General features: G+C 49.4%; 6 protein-coding genes across 6 annotated transcripts; 2 read left to right on the plus strand and 4 right to left on the minus strand.

Moving 5' to 3' along the window:
* Window positions 1-131: 131 nt before the first annotated feature.
* FOIG_11611 (uncharacterized protein) lies at window positions 132-1,610 on the minus strand. The gene is made up of 3 exons (XM_031212184.1): window positions 1,397-1,610; window positions 553-1,337; window positions 132-495 (listed from the first exon to the last, which is right to left on the minus strand). Exons 1-3 carry the CDS (start codon window positions 1,584-1,586, stop codon window positions 346-348), a joined length of 1,125 nt encoding a protein of 374 aa, XP_031058161.1. The 5' UTR covers window positions 1,587-1,610; the 3' UTR covers window positions 132-345.
* Window positions 1,611-1,859: 249 nt separating this feature from the next.
* On the minus strand, window positions 1,860-4,293 carry FOIG_11612 (uncharacterized protein). The gene is made up of 5 exons (XM_031212185.1): window positions 3,179-4,293; window positions 2,867-3,129; window positions 2,713-2,819; window positions 2,368-2,663; window positions 1,860-2,314 (listed from the first exon to the last, which is right to left on the minus strand). Exons 1-5 carry the CDS (start codon window positions 4,227-4,229, stop codon window positions 1,920-1,922), a joined length of 2,112 nt encoding a protein of 703 aa, XP_031058162.1. The 5' UTR covers window positions 4,230-4,293; the 3' UTR covers window positions 1,860-1,919.
* A 379-nt stretch (window positions 4,294-4,672) lies between these two features.
* On the plus strand, window positions 4,673-6,417 carry FOIG_11613 (cytochrome P450 oxidoreductase; the record flags this gene model as incomplete). Its single annotated transcript, XM_031212186.1, has 4 exons — window positions 4,673-4,801; window positions 4,851-5,066; window positions 5,129-5,152; window positions 5,209-6,417. The coding sequence occupies 4 exons, from the start codon at window positions 4,673-4,675 to the stop codon at window positions 6,415-6,417; spliced, it is 1,578 nt and encodes a 525-aa protein (XP_031058163.1).
* FOIG_11614 (uncharacterized protein) lies at window positions 6,394-8,594 on the minus strand. The gene is made up of 5 exons (XM_031212187.1): window positions 8,203-8,594; window positions 7,988-8,150; window positions 7,695-7,929; window positions 6,702-7,642; window positions 6,394-6,648 (listed from the first exon to the last, which is right to left on the minus strand). Exons 1-5 carry the CDS (start codon window positions 8,400-8,402, stop codon window positions 6,568-6,570), a joined length of 1,620 nt encoding a protein of 539 aa, XP_031058164.1. The 5' UTR covers window positions 8,403-8,594; the 3' UTR covers window positions 6,394-6,567.
* Window positions 8,595-9,643: 1,049 nt separating this feature from the next.
* Window positions 9,644-11,264, plus strand: FOIG_11615 (uncharacterized protein). The gene is made up of 8 exons (XM_031212188.1): window positions 9,644-9,776; window positions 9,830-10,048; window positions 10,101-10,317; window positions 10,368-10,418; window positions 10,472-10,495; window positions 10,544-10,651; window positions 10,698-10,796; window positions 10,846-11,264. Exons 1-8 carry the CDS (start codon window positions 9,753-9,755, stop codon window positions 11,166-11,168), a joined length of 1,065 nt encoding a protein of 354 aa, XP_031058165.1. The 5' UTR covers window positions 9,644-9,752; the 3' UTR covers window positions 11,169-11,264.
* On the minus strand, window positions 11,223-12,893 carry FOIG_11616 (uncharacterized protein; the record flags this gene model as incomplete). The annotated part of the gene is made up of 3 exons (XM_031212189.1): window positions 11,223-12,070; window positions 12,121-12,268; window positions 12,318-12,893. 3 exons carry the CDS (start codon window positions 12,891-12,893, stop codon window positions 11,223-11,225), a joined length of 1,572 nt encoding a protein of 523 aa, XP_031058166.1.
* Between the last annotated feature and the right edge of the window lie 423 nt (window positions 12,894-13,316).

Genomic DNA, 13,316 nt, shown 5'->3' on the forward strand with positions numbered 1-13,316 from the left:
CGGAGAGAAGCCCGTTGGCAAACGGTCTCACAGCCGAAAAATGCGCATTCGTTGAGCTTACACGTATGACTGACGTTCACGTACCTGGGTTTGACGATGCATGCATGAAATATCGGTACCATCGCATCATGGTTCAGCTTCCTTCTTTGGCCTTCAATCGCATCATAGAATGCTTCTGCAAAACTTGATCTTGGAGTTGACAATGCCAGTCTGGCGCCGTTAAGAAAATACAATAAATTTGTTTTTTCTATTCTTGTTCAACCATCAGCCTCGGGCGTGGACGAAGCGGTGCAGCTAATGCCACGATTCTTGTGTAAGAAAGACCATTGTCCGGTCCTATAGCGGCTAGCCAGTCCATTTCAAGACTGGTTTAATGACTTTGCCACTCTTCATGTCGGCCATAGCCTTCTCATAATCCTTGATATCATAGTATGCTATCAGCTTCTCCAGTGGCAGAAGGCCCTTGGCATGCATATCGATGAGCTCAGGGATCAGCTAGTCGTAGACCAGTCAGTAACGGTAGGCTCAGATCAAGGCAGGACTAATACTCACAACCCCAGGGTTGCTGTCACCCTCAGAGCAACCCACGTACTCCTTGCCGTACGTGAGATGACTCATGATATCTATCTTAGCATGCGCGTTGCCTCCAGGTGCGCCAACTGTAGCTGCCCTGCCCCTCATCCCCAACGCAGCGACCATAGTTTCGATGATGGAGGGGACGCCAGTACAGTCAACTGCAAAGTCGACACCAAGAGGGGGGCAGATGTTCTTTATCGCCTTGATTATGTACTCCTGATCTGGACCGAGAACTCCATCCGTAGCACCTAACTCTTTGGCAAGTTCTAGTCGCTCTGGCTGCAGGTCAATCGCGATGATTCTGCTGGCCTTCCGTGCCTTTGCAGCCATCACGGCAGCCAAGCCAACAGATCCCACGCCGAAAATCGCGATAGAGGTACCGGGCTTAACATTCAAAGTATTGAATACAGCACCGGCGCCTGTCTGGATGCCACATCCCAATGGCGCAAAGAGGTCCAGTGGTGTTTGTTGAGGAACCTTGACAATACTTGATCGATGAACAATTGTTCGCGCCGCAAAGGAGCTTTGGCCGAAGAAGGTGCTGTAAATCGGTTGCTTCGTCCCATCTTTCATAATGGACATGGCAGCTGATCCGTCCGGTCGCTTTCCGCCGAAGTTGTAATCGTTGAAGCTGTAGCAATAGGCTGGGTGGTCTGATTTGCATCCAGGACATGAGCCACAGGATGAGAAGGATAGAAGGACTTTATCGCCGGGTGAGACGGAAGTAACATTTGCGCCTATCTCGAGAACAACGCCTCCTCCTGCAATGGCCATGATTGTTAGCATGCGTATTTGTGATGCAGCAGTCGACATGGGCTACCTTCGTGGCCAAGAACAGCATTCGGTGCGCATGGCAATTTACCACTTGCACAAGAAAGGTCAGTATGGCAGACACCAGAGGCGTGGATCTCTATCAGCGCTTCATCTGGCTGCAGAGAGTCCAAGTAGACTTCCTTTAGTTCGAAGCTGCCATCCAAGGCTGGTGCAATAAGTGCTGTTGTCCGTGTCATTTTCTCGTCGATGAACAATGTAACATATTATTTCAACATGGGAGAAATCCCCCGCATTATTAGGCTTTTGATGCGCTGGTTGCAAATCGCGGGGGTTACAGCGCTTTTCCGAGGCTACTTGCCGCTGAAAGATGCCGGTCGGAGACGATGTGGGGGCGGAATGGCGATCTCGAGTAACTCCGTTACTGGACTACCGACTACATAGTAGGGTTACTGGATTATGCGCCTGAGGGTTCGAGGTCTTTCTTAGATAATGGAGCGAAATGCTCGGGACGGTAGTGGAAGCAATAAAATAGTTCTGGGATGACGAGAAGGTTCTAATCGACAGCTCGCCTAGTGAATATGTACATTCTGAAACCCTGTGATCAAGTCATTGACTTGAAGCATACTCGTTTGATCATATCTCGTGAGAATCGGTTCGTGTGCTGAACCGCTCGCATCAGGCACCGTAGACTGAGGACTTCCGAATGAATCACTTGAAAGGCGATCAACCAGCAGTTTCCCCAGGAGCCAATATTCTGGAGAATGCCGCATAAAGCCTACCCTCCTCCATAGATTCTCCGTTGCCACATTATGTCTGTCAACCATGACATGCGGCGGTGAGAATGAGAATTCATCTGAGTATGTTTCCCAAGCTGATTTCCAATTATCGAGAGCGTTGCGAACTGCCTGTAGTTGATCATGGCCACCAAAGGAGTTTTGGTGTTGAAATATCAGTGCATGGAAGGCTGTAACATGTATCAGAACGGTAGGGTAGTCGAGGCTTGTTTGGTAGTCTTACCTGATACAACCGCGAAGAGGTTAAGGGGACCAAGATCAGCGAAGAGCCGTCGCATGTCATTCGAGAAAGATCTTCCACAAAAGCTCTCAACAACCTCACGAAAGGTTATGTTTCGTATCAGCGTGGATCGTAAGTGCCAGTTTTGTAGTTCTCGAGCGCATTCTGTTGATGTGCTGGCTTGGAAGGCTGCTTCAGGAAATGCCATATGCATGCTCATTTCTTTGATGACCATCCTGGGAGGTAGGTTGTTGAAGATCACGAATGCATGGTCCAGGAGATATATCCAGAGAAAGATACTTAAGTAAATGTCAGTTATTGGTCAACATGTATACGGAGCCTGTTTACCGTATAAGTTGCTCTCGTGCAGCAAAGTCTCTCCAATCAAATCTGTCATATAGGCACGTAGAGTAATCCGGGTGCCTGGCAGACATAATACCAAAGTCTCTTGCCATCTGAACATTTATTAGTTGATGCGACCAGGAGAGACCGGATATCTTACAGATATGACAGTACTGAACCGGTATCGACGGATTCGTCGTTTGTTTGCCTCTGTTCCCTCCCATCCCTGGTAGAGACAAACCATGTATGCTGCCTGCAGGGCTTGGATCTTCGAAATGTTTTGGACCGGATTCAGCAACAGGGTGTCCTGGTTGTTTAGCGGGTCGTTGCAAAAGTCGTCATCAGTAAAGACGATTTCTTCGACACAGTTGAACCAGATCTTCGCTTGTTCGTTATCAGTCTTGCTAGGCGATACACTCGCACCTATTGACGTTAAGATTTATCCTTCAGGGATAGCTTTAGGGTTACATACCTATCAATGCCATGCAAGCCACAAGGATTGACTTCGAGGTCACTGGGTCAAAAGTAGGCCGGTGCACGAAGTTGACGTTAGGGTTCCATATATGCCAGAAGAGGGAAAGATATTTCCGTAAATTATGCGGAGAAAAGAATTGGATACAGGTCTGTTCTAGGACCGTCGACCATTCTAGCTCGACGACGCTGTTTCGAGGTTTGACGGTAACGACTTCTTTGATGTCTAGAAGTATTTGGTGAGTTTGGATGATGAGAGGGTCATGGAGATCTAATGGTTGCGGTCGCGGAAGATCCCTTGATGAGCCATTGAGGTGTACAAGCTCGTCTAATTCCGTAGTAAGGCAACCCTGGCCTTCGCCTGGTCGGTGAGATGCCTCAACCTGCACTCGCTGTTCAAATGTCCCGCAGTCAAATGAGCCCACCAGCCCAGATCTTCTCGTGAAATTGTCGAGAAAGTGAAAGGTGTAATTGTCTAGGTGCGTTTGGGGACTGGTCGGTATTATCTGAAAATGACCGGCGGCGAGGTTGATGAAGTCCAACCAGTCTTGATTGTTATCTGATCCTTGGAGCATATCAGAGACTGAAGTATAGTTGCCAAAATAGTCGAATAGCGTGTCATCTCCAAACACCACGGTCGGCAGGTTGGTTTCGTCATCATATTGCTTCTCATCCTGGCCTACGAGCAAGTTGCTCTCTGTTACTACACCGTTACTGAAGGAGTAAATGCATTGGACCGACTTCCGACGGCAATGTTCGCATGGCTGGCCAGTGCTACAGGCCTTCTTCTGCTGAACGCAGAGGTCGCATGCTCGTCGGCTGCTGGACGCTGTAGCCGATATCTCCCCGGTCCTGACTTTGGTCTGGCAGGCTAGAGCATGTCGCTTGAGTACATCCGCTCGTTGGTATGATTGGCCACAGAAGCTACATCTGTGAGGTCGGAGGCTAGTGTGGGATGCAGCGTGGCGCTGGAGGTGTTCTCGTCGCTTGTACGTCTTGCTACAGCGGGGACATGCAAACCCGGCCCCTGAGGATGATACGTTGTCAGACATTGTCGGATGTCAATGCGGGTGGATTCGATTGTGACGAGGGAAAGACGCAGCTTTGATGGGACAAAGATGATGCAACTCCGCATTCCGGTTTCGATCCCGGTTTAGGTTTTCAGATCGCGGGGAAGTGGGGCTGTGCTCCGTGGAGGAAACGGGGCCAGTCGGAGTCCTTGTGGGAGGCGAATGAGAGCTCAGAAGTTGGTCAATCACTGCTTTTGGTAGTTGGAGACAAGGGCCAACATGATCAATCAAAACATTTCAGGGCGCATCTCCCCAGACCAGAAAGTGTGGCGTCTATAGCTATCCCACATAGTTCCGCTGCAAGACTCGACACTGGGCGATTGTGAGACGCATCTTATATAAAGGCAGATGAATGAAATGATTGTCATTTGCTTCCAGCTCACGAAACAATTGGATTCATTTTTTTTTACTCACATTTCTCCATCATGCTGACCGTACAATTATTTTGGGTCGCTCTCGCTGCGATCTTCGTACGTCTTCTGTTCACTGGTAGAAGACCCAAGAATTATCCACCTGGACCTCCTACACTGCCGATCCTTGGAAACATTCACTTGGTACAGTCTGCTTCACAGAATTTGCAAACACTCTTACTGATAGTATCAGATGCCCACAAAAGATGCCCATCTGCAATTCCGTAAGTGGGCAGACGAGTATGGGCCTGTTTATAGTCTCATCCTGGGCACCAAGCCTTTCATTGTCTTGTCAAGTGCCCAGGCTGTCAAGGATCTGCTCGATAAGAAGAGTGCACTCTACTCTGACCGACAAGAAATGTACGTTGGGCAGATTCTTGGCAGCGGTGGTCTCAGACTTCTGATGATGGTTCGTCATTCTCGACCCCGACCTTTGCCTACAATGACACTAACATTTATTTCCTTCCTCAGGGGTATGGACCAACATGGAGATCAGTAAGTCATCCTTGAGTGGTTTGGCTACGATATAGCCAGCTAACACAGTCTTAAAGTTCCGCAAACTGGTACACTCGCTGCTCAACGTCACCACAGCCAAGAGCTACGTGCCCTACCAAGACCTCGAGAACAAGCAAATGCTGTATGAGATGATCGTTCAACCCGATCGATTCCTCCAGAGTATTCGACGATACTCCAACGCACTCACAACAACCATGGTATTTGGCTGGCGCTCGCCTATCTATCGAGACCCCAAGCTCATGCAGCTCTTCGACGGCTTTGCTGAGTTTGCCGAGATCAATCAGACTGGTATCGCTGCCCTCCTTGACTCGTTCCCCGTACTCAGAAAGCTGCCTGACTTTCTCTTGCCCGTGCAGAGGAAAGCCAAGGAGCTTCATAAGAAGGAAAAGGATCTCTACATGAGTCATTGGCTTAAGGCGAAGCAGGACATCGCAGATGGCTCTATTAAGCCATGTTTCTGTGTTGGATTAGCCGAAGCGCAAGAGAAGGAAAAGTTTGATGATGCGCAAGCTGCTTATATCTCTGGGACTCTCCTTGAAGCGGGTTCAGACACAACATCTAGCACCCTGTATGCCTTTGTGCAGGCAATGCTTCTTTATCCTGAGATCCAGCGAAAGGCTCAGGACGAAATCGACAAAGTAGTCGGTAAGCGCATGCCAACTATGGATGACGAGCAGAGCCTTCAGTATGTCCGCGCATGCATGAAAGAGACATTGCGATGGATGCCGACAACCATCCTCGGTGCTGTTCCTCATGCTGTCACGCAGGACGATACATACAACGGATATCTTATCCCCAAGGGCGCAGGTGTTCTCAACAATGTCTGGGGTATTCATATGGATCCTGAGCGTCATCCCAACCCTCGCCAGTTCAACCCTGACAGGTACCGGGATGACTTCCAGAGCTTGGCAGACGCCGCAGCCAACCCAGACGCGTCAAAACGGGATCAGTTCACTTTTGGCGCAGGCCGTCGTATTTGCCCTGGAATTCACGTTGCCGAACGAAGCTTATTCCTGGGCATTTCACGGATCCTATGGGCATTTAATATTAAGCCTACTGTGGATAAGAACGGCAAGCCCGTTTTGCCAGATCCAGATAAGCTGACTCAAGGCTTCGTATGCATGCCCGAGGAATTTCCAGCTAGAATCATTCCAAGGTCTGAGGAAAAGAAGGCTCAGGTGATCGAGAGTTGGAAGAAGGCTGAGAAAGATGTCCTTGATCCTGAGACGAAGCAGTGGCGTTAGAGAATGTTCTCAATTAGTAATTATGTATCTATCAAGTTTTCATAGTTGACTAAAGTCAATCAACAAGAATGGCACTGCAGCATTGCTTCATCATGTGTCCCAACACTATTCATATCTCGGAGGCAGATCGTAATCTATATGTATATAAGTTTAGGCAGAGCCCAAGAGCTCCTCGACAAGACCAGCGACGGACTGGACGACGGGGTACTTAGGGAAGTTGGGCTTGTAGACCTGGGACATGTCAGTATCGTGTCTTGTAAAAATGATAAGGTATGGGCACTTACAGCCTGGCAGACAGCGTTGAACTCGCTGCGGGGAGCCTTGCCACGGGCAAGCTCGTCTCCGGGAACTCCAAGCTTGACCACCTCCTCGGCCTTGTCAACGGTATCCCAGCCAGGTCCAGCAGCGGGGTTCTTGATCCACTGAACAAACCAGTTGTGGATAGAATCGGCAAGAGCCTGCTGAGCCTTGGTGACACCCTGAAGAGCGGCGAAGCACTCATTACCACCGTGGAAGAAAGGAACCTCAGTACCGTGGGTAGGAGCAGTGTTGGGGGGTCCAACGACGTTATCGTACTTGCCGAAGAAGCGGTAGACCCAGGTCTTCTGCTGCTCACTTCGCATGTCGAGGAGATAGTCAACGGGGCAGTTGAAGCGGGCATCACCGTACTGGATACCGCTGCGGAGAGACTCGGTGGCGTAGTCGTTGGGGTTGTATGCCTGGATCAGAGACTCATCGGGGATATGAGCGCTATCGGCATCGAAAGTGTTGATCCAAGAGCTGAAGTTGCTGTTCTCAGCGCCGTAGACGAGGCTGAAGATGGTACCCTCTCCATTGGAGGTACCAGTCAGCATGGGGACATGGGAAGGATAGTTTCCGGCAGCGAAACGGGCAGAGTAGTCAGAGAAGCGGGTGATATCGTCAACGACGGGAGTGAACCAAGTGTTGAAGGTGGAGTTGAAGTTCTTGGTCTGGAAGTCAAGGATGTCCTTGTTGCGGAGACAGTCGAGCTGACCGTTGCCGCCCTTGGGGCAGCCAACTTCCTCGGCGACAGCGTTAAGAGCCTCATCAACGGGAGCGTAAGCGGGGCCGGACATGGCGTTGGCGCTCATCTCGACGGCACCTTTGAGGAAGGTGTTGGGGTTGTTCCATAGGTAGTGATCGACCTGGACACCACCTGAAGAGTGACCACCAAAGACAATATGGTCAGGGTTACCTCCAAAGGCTGCATAAACGTTAGTCAAGTTTTGCATGTGATCGATAAGCGTGAAACATACCCCTGATGTTCTTGTGGACCCAGTCAAGAGCCTTCTCGACATCCAAAATGCTAAAGTTCTGTGTCTCATCAGGGTTGGCGCTCGTCAACTCAGAAGAATGAGGCGAAGCAAAGATGCTCTCGCGGGTGTTGAAGTTGACGTAAACAACTCCATTGCGAGCAAAGTTTGTGCCTTGGATCTGGGGGTTGCTGCTGGAGCCAGTGACCATAGCGCCACCATACATGTAAACGAATACCTAGCGGGTGTCAGTTTGTGTCTCGGAATATGATGCGGGAGGGTAGGGTAAGGCTGACAGGCATGTTCTTGCCCTTGGATGGGGCCCAGATGTTAAGGTTCAGACAATCCTCATCTTGACGAGTAAAGGCATCGTTTGAGATGGCTTGAGGACATGTCGCACCATATGACGTAGCCTGGAACTTGGAACGAGCCTCGGGAAGATCCTGAGGAGCCTTCCATCTACACCAGTGTTAGCTCATCAAAATGTGAAACAAACAATTAGATGACCTACCTGTTTTGGCCACCAGTGGAAGCAGCAAAAGGAACACCAAGATAAACGGCGTTACAGTGCTTGTCACGGAAACCTTGAATGTCACCCTGAGGAAGAGCAGCTTGCGGAATTGGAGGACAGGGAGGCTTCGCAGTCACAGGGACAAGACACGTGGCGGCCAGGATTAAACCTGTTGTTGTGAACATGCTGCTGAGGCCCATGATGAGGAATGTGATGAGACGGGACGGGAAAAGGTGAAGATCGACTGAGACACGAGAAAAGCTTGAAGAATGAGTGGGCAGAAGTTCCCGCAGCTTTTGGTTTTTATCACCAAAAGATGCTTGCTATTATTCGATTCGCCTATATCAGAGACGAAGAATTTCCGAGCGGCGGACGCTTAGCTACAAAGAGACGTCTGAGCGGTCTCGGCAGTGGAACCAAGGCCCTTTAGTGCTGGGGGCTTCTAACTGTATTTAGTAGGACACAGCCGGAACATGCACTATAATAGAGTTTCGCGGAACGTGCACCGGTCGATTTTGTCATGCATGATCCGAGTCATGGATCCAGAATGCCTGTAAAATCTCGACTTGGAAAAAAAAAAAAGGATGTCGGGTAATAAAAAAAGGGGCTCACGGGAAGAACGGGAGGCTGGTGAGACTATCGAAAAGAAACGCCGGATATACTGCGTAGGGCAGAAGTTGAGCGGATTCACGGCCAACTCTGTTAGTTGCAAGCCATTGCCGTTGATAGCATCACAGTGGGCATTTTACGCTGATCTTTTGATGCCAGATGGATCCGAGTCTCAATGAGAGATCCCACATCGCTTATCCATCGGTGCAAAATGACAGAATTTGTGGATTGACAGCTCCTTGGTGATTGAGATTCTTCTCCACGATAGGAATTGATCGGCCAAGCTACCCCTGGTCAATCGCTACAGTGCCAGTTCGCCGACCGAGCTTGATAATCAAGCACAGATCTCTCGCATCGGATTGGAACCCTTACGACGATCCTCCGAGGCAGAAGGTTACGAGAATCCCTCTCGGCGCCGACAAACCACGTCCCTTGCATATCAGCCAATCCAGACACCCGGACATCAGCCCAATTGTCTTACTGCTAATTCCGCTCAATGTCACTTGAGTCATAATATTAGAAACCAAGGCACTAATGAATAATACCTTACGAGATATAGCCACAGCCAATATTTGTGCGGAGTGTCCACCTTGTTGTTCCGAGGTTTTTCTTTCCGCGCCACTAGTTCAGGTGCACAAGTCTGGTTGGAAACATGACTGGTTATCGCCGCGCAAAATCCACCTTTGGTGCCCTTTTGACTTCGGAGCTAGAGACAAGTCTGTCAGGACTCTCCACAGAAGTAACGGCTTCTGGAATCTCACTGTGACAATCTCTTACACAATGAGCTGATACCAAGGACCGAGTCCACGGGTCCTGTTGATCAGGGGGGTTTGGGGTTTGGGCTCCGGATCCTTCGGTAGGAAATAAGTCTTGCTGCATTCCCACCTTGCCTTGCATTTTGTGCTAGGTTGTTTTGCAGATCAGATCAGACCAACGTCGCAATGGCTGAGGGTCTGGGACAAGTTGTAAGTTTATACTTTTGACGAGGTTATGGTGATGTTTTTGCTGATGGCTTTAGATTTCGTGGTACATTTGTACCGTCATTGCGTGCATCTTCCTGATTTTGAGAATATGGGTTCGTGTGCGCAAGCTTGGACTATTGGCGATCGATGATGGACTCATTATTCTGGCGGCGTGTTGTTTGATCGGTGATTTGATCATCCAGCAGCATATGTGGAATTTGGGAATGGCGGATATGGCGAATGCTTCTCGCGATGAGTTTATCCAGATCATGAAGGTGGGTTGATGTCTCTCGATCGCAATAGTGACATTTGCTAACAACCAACAAGATGATCGTTCCCGGATCGATTCTCTACGTCACCTCGTTATGGGCCATCAAGATTGCTCTGGTTCTGTTCTACAAGCGACTTGCTGCTCCTGGAACAAAGCTGCAGGTTATTTACAACGTCACTCTTGGTCTCTTGGTGATTTTCTGGGCTACCATCTTCTTCCATATCATTTTTCAATGTTTCCCACATGACAAGCGATGGTCGCAAGATCCAAACTGTGCGTTACCTCACTCCCGTTTGAGACAACATATGCTGACGACTGAACAGATCAGTGCGACCCGAAGGAAGCAGAGAAGAACTATTGGTTGACCGTTATCCGTATGTTATTTCATCCCTTTGGAGTCTATATGCGCAATACTAACTCTTTGCAGTAAATATCGGCACCGACGTCATCAGTATGATTGGAAGATACGAATTCAAGTTGCCTGACTAACAAATCGCAGCCATCAGTCTTCCCATCACCATGGTCATGAAGCTCCAGATGAAGACAAAGCAAAAGATCGGTGTTGCAGCCATCTTCGCCCTCGGTTTCCTGGTCGTCATCGCGAGCAGTACGTCCTCCAACTTCTTTACCACGAGCTTCGCTAACGACTTCAGTCATTCGAGCCTACTACTCCAAGAAGAACGAAACCATGTTGACATGCACCGTTTCCATGATCGAAACCGCCGTCGCCATCATCGCAACCTGTCTCCCACGTACGTCTACCCATCTCCCCTATCTCCATCCCACTAACAGATTTTCTAGCGCTGCGAACTCTCTTCCTTGGCCAAATGTCATCCGCCCGATCAGGCTCCAACTACGGACGCTACGAGCTCTCCTCCACCGGTCAACCACGATCCCGACGAACGAACCAAAGCCGAATCGTCACAAACGTCATGGGCGGTACGCAAAAGCTCGACAACGATTCACAGGACGAACTATTCAAGGAGTCTGCGCATTCAGTGGCGGGACGAAGTACGACTAGCGATAAAACTCCTGGTATCACTGTCAACACCACCATTCAAATGCACCATAGCAGCGAGGAGGAGGCGAGACGATCACAGGCTAGGCTTGATAGCTTCGCTTAAGTGTTTTTATATGTATATATATATAATTTGTAATAATTTATGGAAGCGAAATGTTTACTTGCAAGCAAAAGAGGATGCGACGTCTGGGTTGCCGCCCTTGTATGTTAGCCGCTTCGGATAAGCGCACAGCTCAACAGCTCGTCGCTTTTCCGTGCCAACAGTCTCCGCATACAGAGTCTCGGGTGCTTTGCCGTGTTCAACCCACTTGACAAGAGCGTCAAAGGCACTTCCAGGATACCATCCATCGCCGCCTTTGCAGTGCCCAACACCTGGTGCTTCGAAGAATCTGTAGTAATCCGTGGCGCTAGAATCTTCCTCGAGAACACGCTTGTAGTAATCCACCGAGCCCTTGTGCGGGATGAGTTGATCTGCTGTTCCGTGCCATGAGATCAATTTTCCTCCTGCTTTCTTGAAGTCTGTGAGATCCGGGTCTGATGTACCCATTACTGAGGCAAAGCGGTTAACGGATTGCCGGAAGAGCTTGCTGTACTCTGCGTGGGACAAGTCTTCCAGACTAGCTGATTGATCCTGAAGAAGGAAAGTGGTGAGCCAGTCTTGAGCAATGGCGAAGGGACTTGAAGTGCAATCCTTCAATGATGTGCATGTGGTATTGGCAAGACCACTCAAGTCTGCGCCACGATCAAGTCCATACCAGAGAAACTTGCCATCTTCTGTCTCCGGACCGCGCCAGGTCAAGCGAGCAACCTCAGCGCCCTTCTTGGAAATCTTGATTGTGCCAGATGGGTTGGTACACTCTACCGATTTACCAACGACAGACTTGGGGTCGAACTTGCACAGATCTGGGTTTGAGATAACACCGTCTTTGACTCCATCTAGTTGGTCACAAGCTTCAATTGCAGCCTTAGTGATGGCATTGAGCTCGCAGATAGGAGGATAATAGTCTGAAACAGGTTAGCATGGCAGGCTTCTAATAATGGGGCAATAATCTTACCGAGCTTGTGCATAACAACCTGCGGCCAGTACTCCGATGTAACAAACTTGTCCCAGTTGAAAGCAGAAGCGGTAGCAAGAACGCCATTATACTGAGTTGGATACCTCTGCGCCATCATATGGCCCTGTCGTCCACCTGTAGAACACCCCTGACAGCTATCAGTAAAGCCCATCTGCCCAAGAGTATGATGTACTTACGTTCCAGTATGAGTATCTTGGCTTTTTGCCGTAATAAGCCGCTGTCACGGCTTTTCCCAATGTCGCTGCATCATCCAGAGAAACAGCTGCAAAGTTCTGCAAAGCAGGCCAATTGAGGTTTCCGGTGCTATCTAAAGCCCAGTCCAACTCCTGTCTGTTAGCCAAGAGGTGGCCACCATCTGTAGTGACAGCGGCATATCCATTGGAAGCAGGTTGTGCAAGGTCGGGTAGGTCTCCCGTTGACCAGCCTCCGCCACCTACTCCAACAAATCGTCCGTTCCAGCCTGAGACTGGCAGTGTTACATATGTGTTGATGGTGTCATTCCAGCCTGGGTGTGTATACTGGACTGTAACTTGACACACGGGAAATGGATCCGTTGAGTTATTGGGCCATTCATTGGTTGGGAATGACGGCAGCTCGGCGTTGGTGAGATTGGTGCTGATGGATAGAATCTTGGCATTGGTGAGCTTTATGGAGTGGAATGTATGGTCTGTGCAGGTGGGCTTTGCGAGTACGCTTTGAAAGCCCTGAAACATGAAAGCAAACGATATGGCGGAAAGATTTGAGGAGAGCATGGTCACAAAATGCCTCTGAGGCTTGGCGCTGCGGGGATAGGTCAGAGAACAGAATGCCAATTGGCAATTGTAATCAAACAGTGGACTACGTAAGAGAAACCATTTCTTGTGAGTATTTCCTCAGATATATAATACTCCATCAGCGGCATAATGCTTCGAAGCGATCATCGTCAGCCAAACCCATGCGTTTACTCCTCCTCACTAGGAGCCCTATTCATTGGGCAATCTATCTACTCCGAGGAACACGCAAGACTAGCGAAGATCAGCACAGAAAATCCCCAGATTCAGCCAGTCGGTAAGTTCACACGGGAACGAATATCCCGTCTCTTAATACGCAAAACAGACCTATTTTCAACGTATCCCCGGATAATGTCTCAAAGACTGATCCCCTGTAGGATCGTGAAGTATCATCGGTCAAGGGCT

The sequence above is a fragment of the Fusarium odoratissimum genome (genome assembly GCF_000260195.1).
Source record: "Fusarium odoratissimum NRRL 54006 unplaced genomic scaffold supercont1.22, whole genome shotgun sequence".
In the NCBI taxonomy this organism is placed as follows: domain Eukaryota; kingdom Fungi; phylum Ascomycota; class Sordariomycetes; order Hypocreales; family Nectriaceae; genus Fusarium; species Fusarium odoratissimum.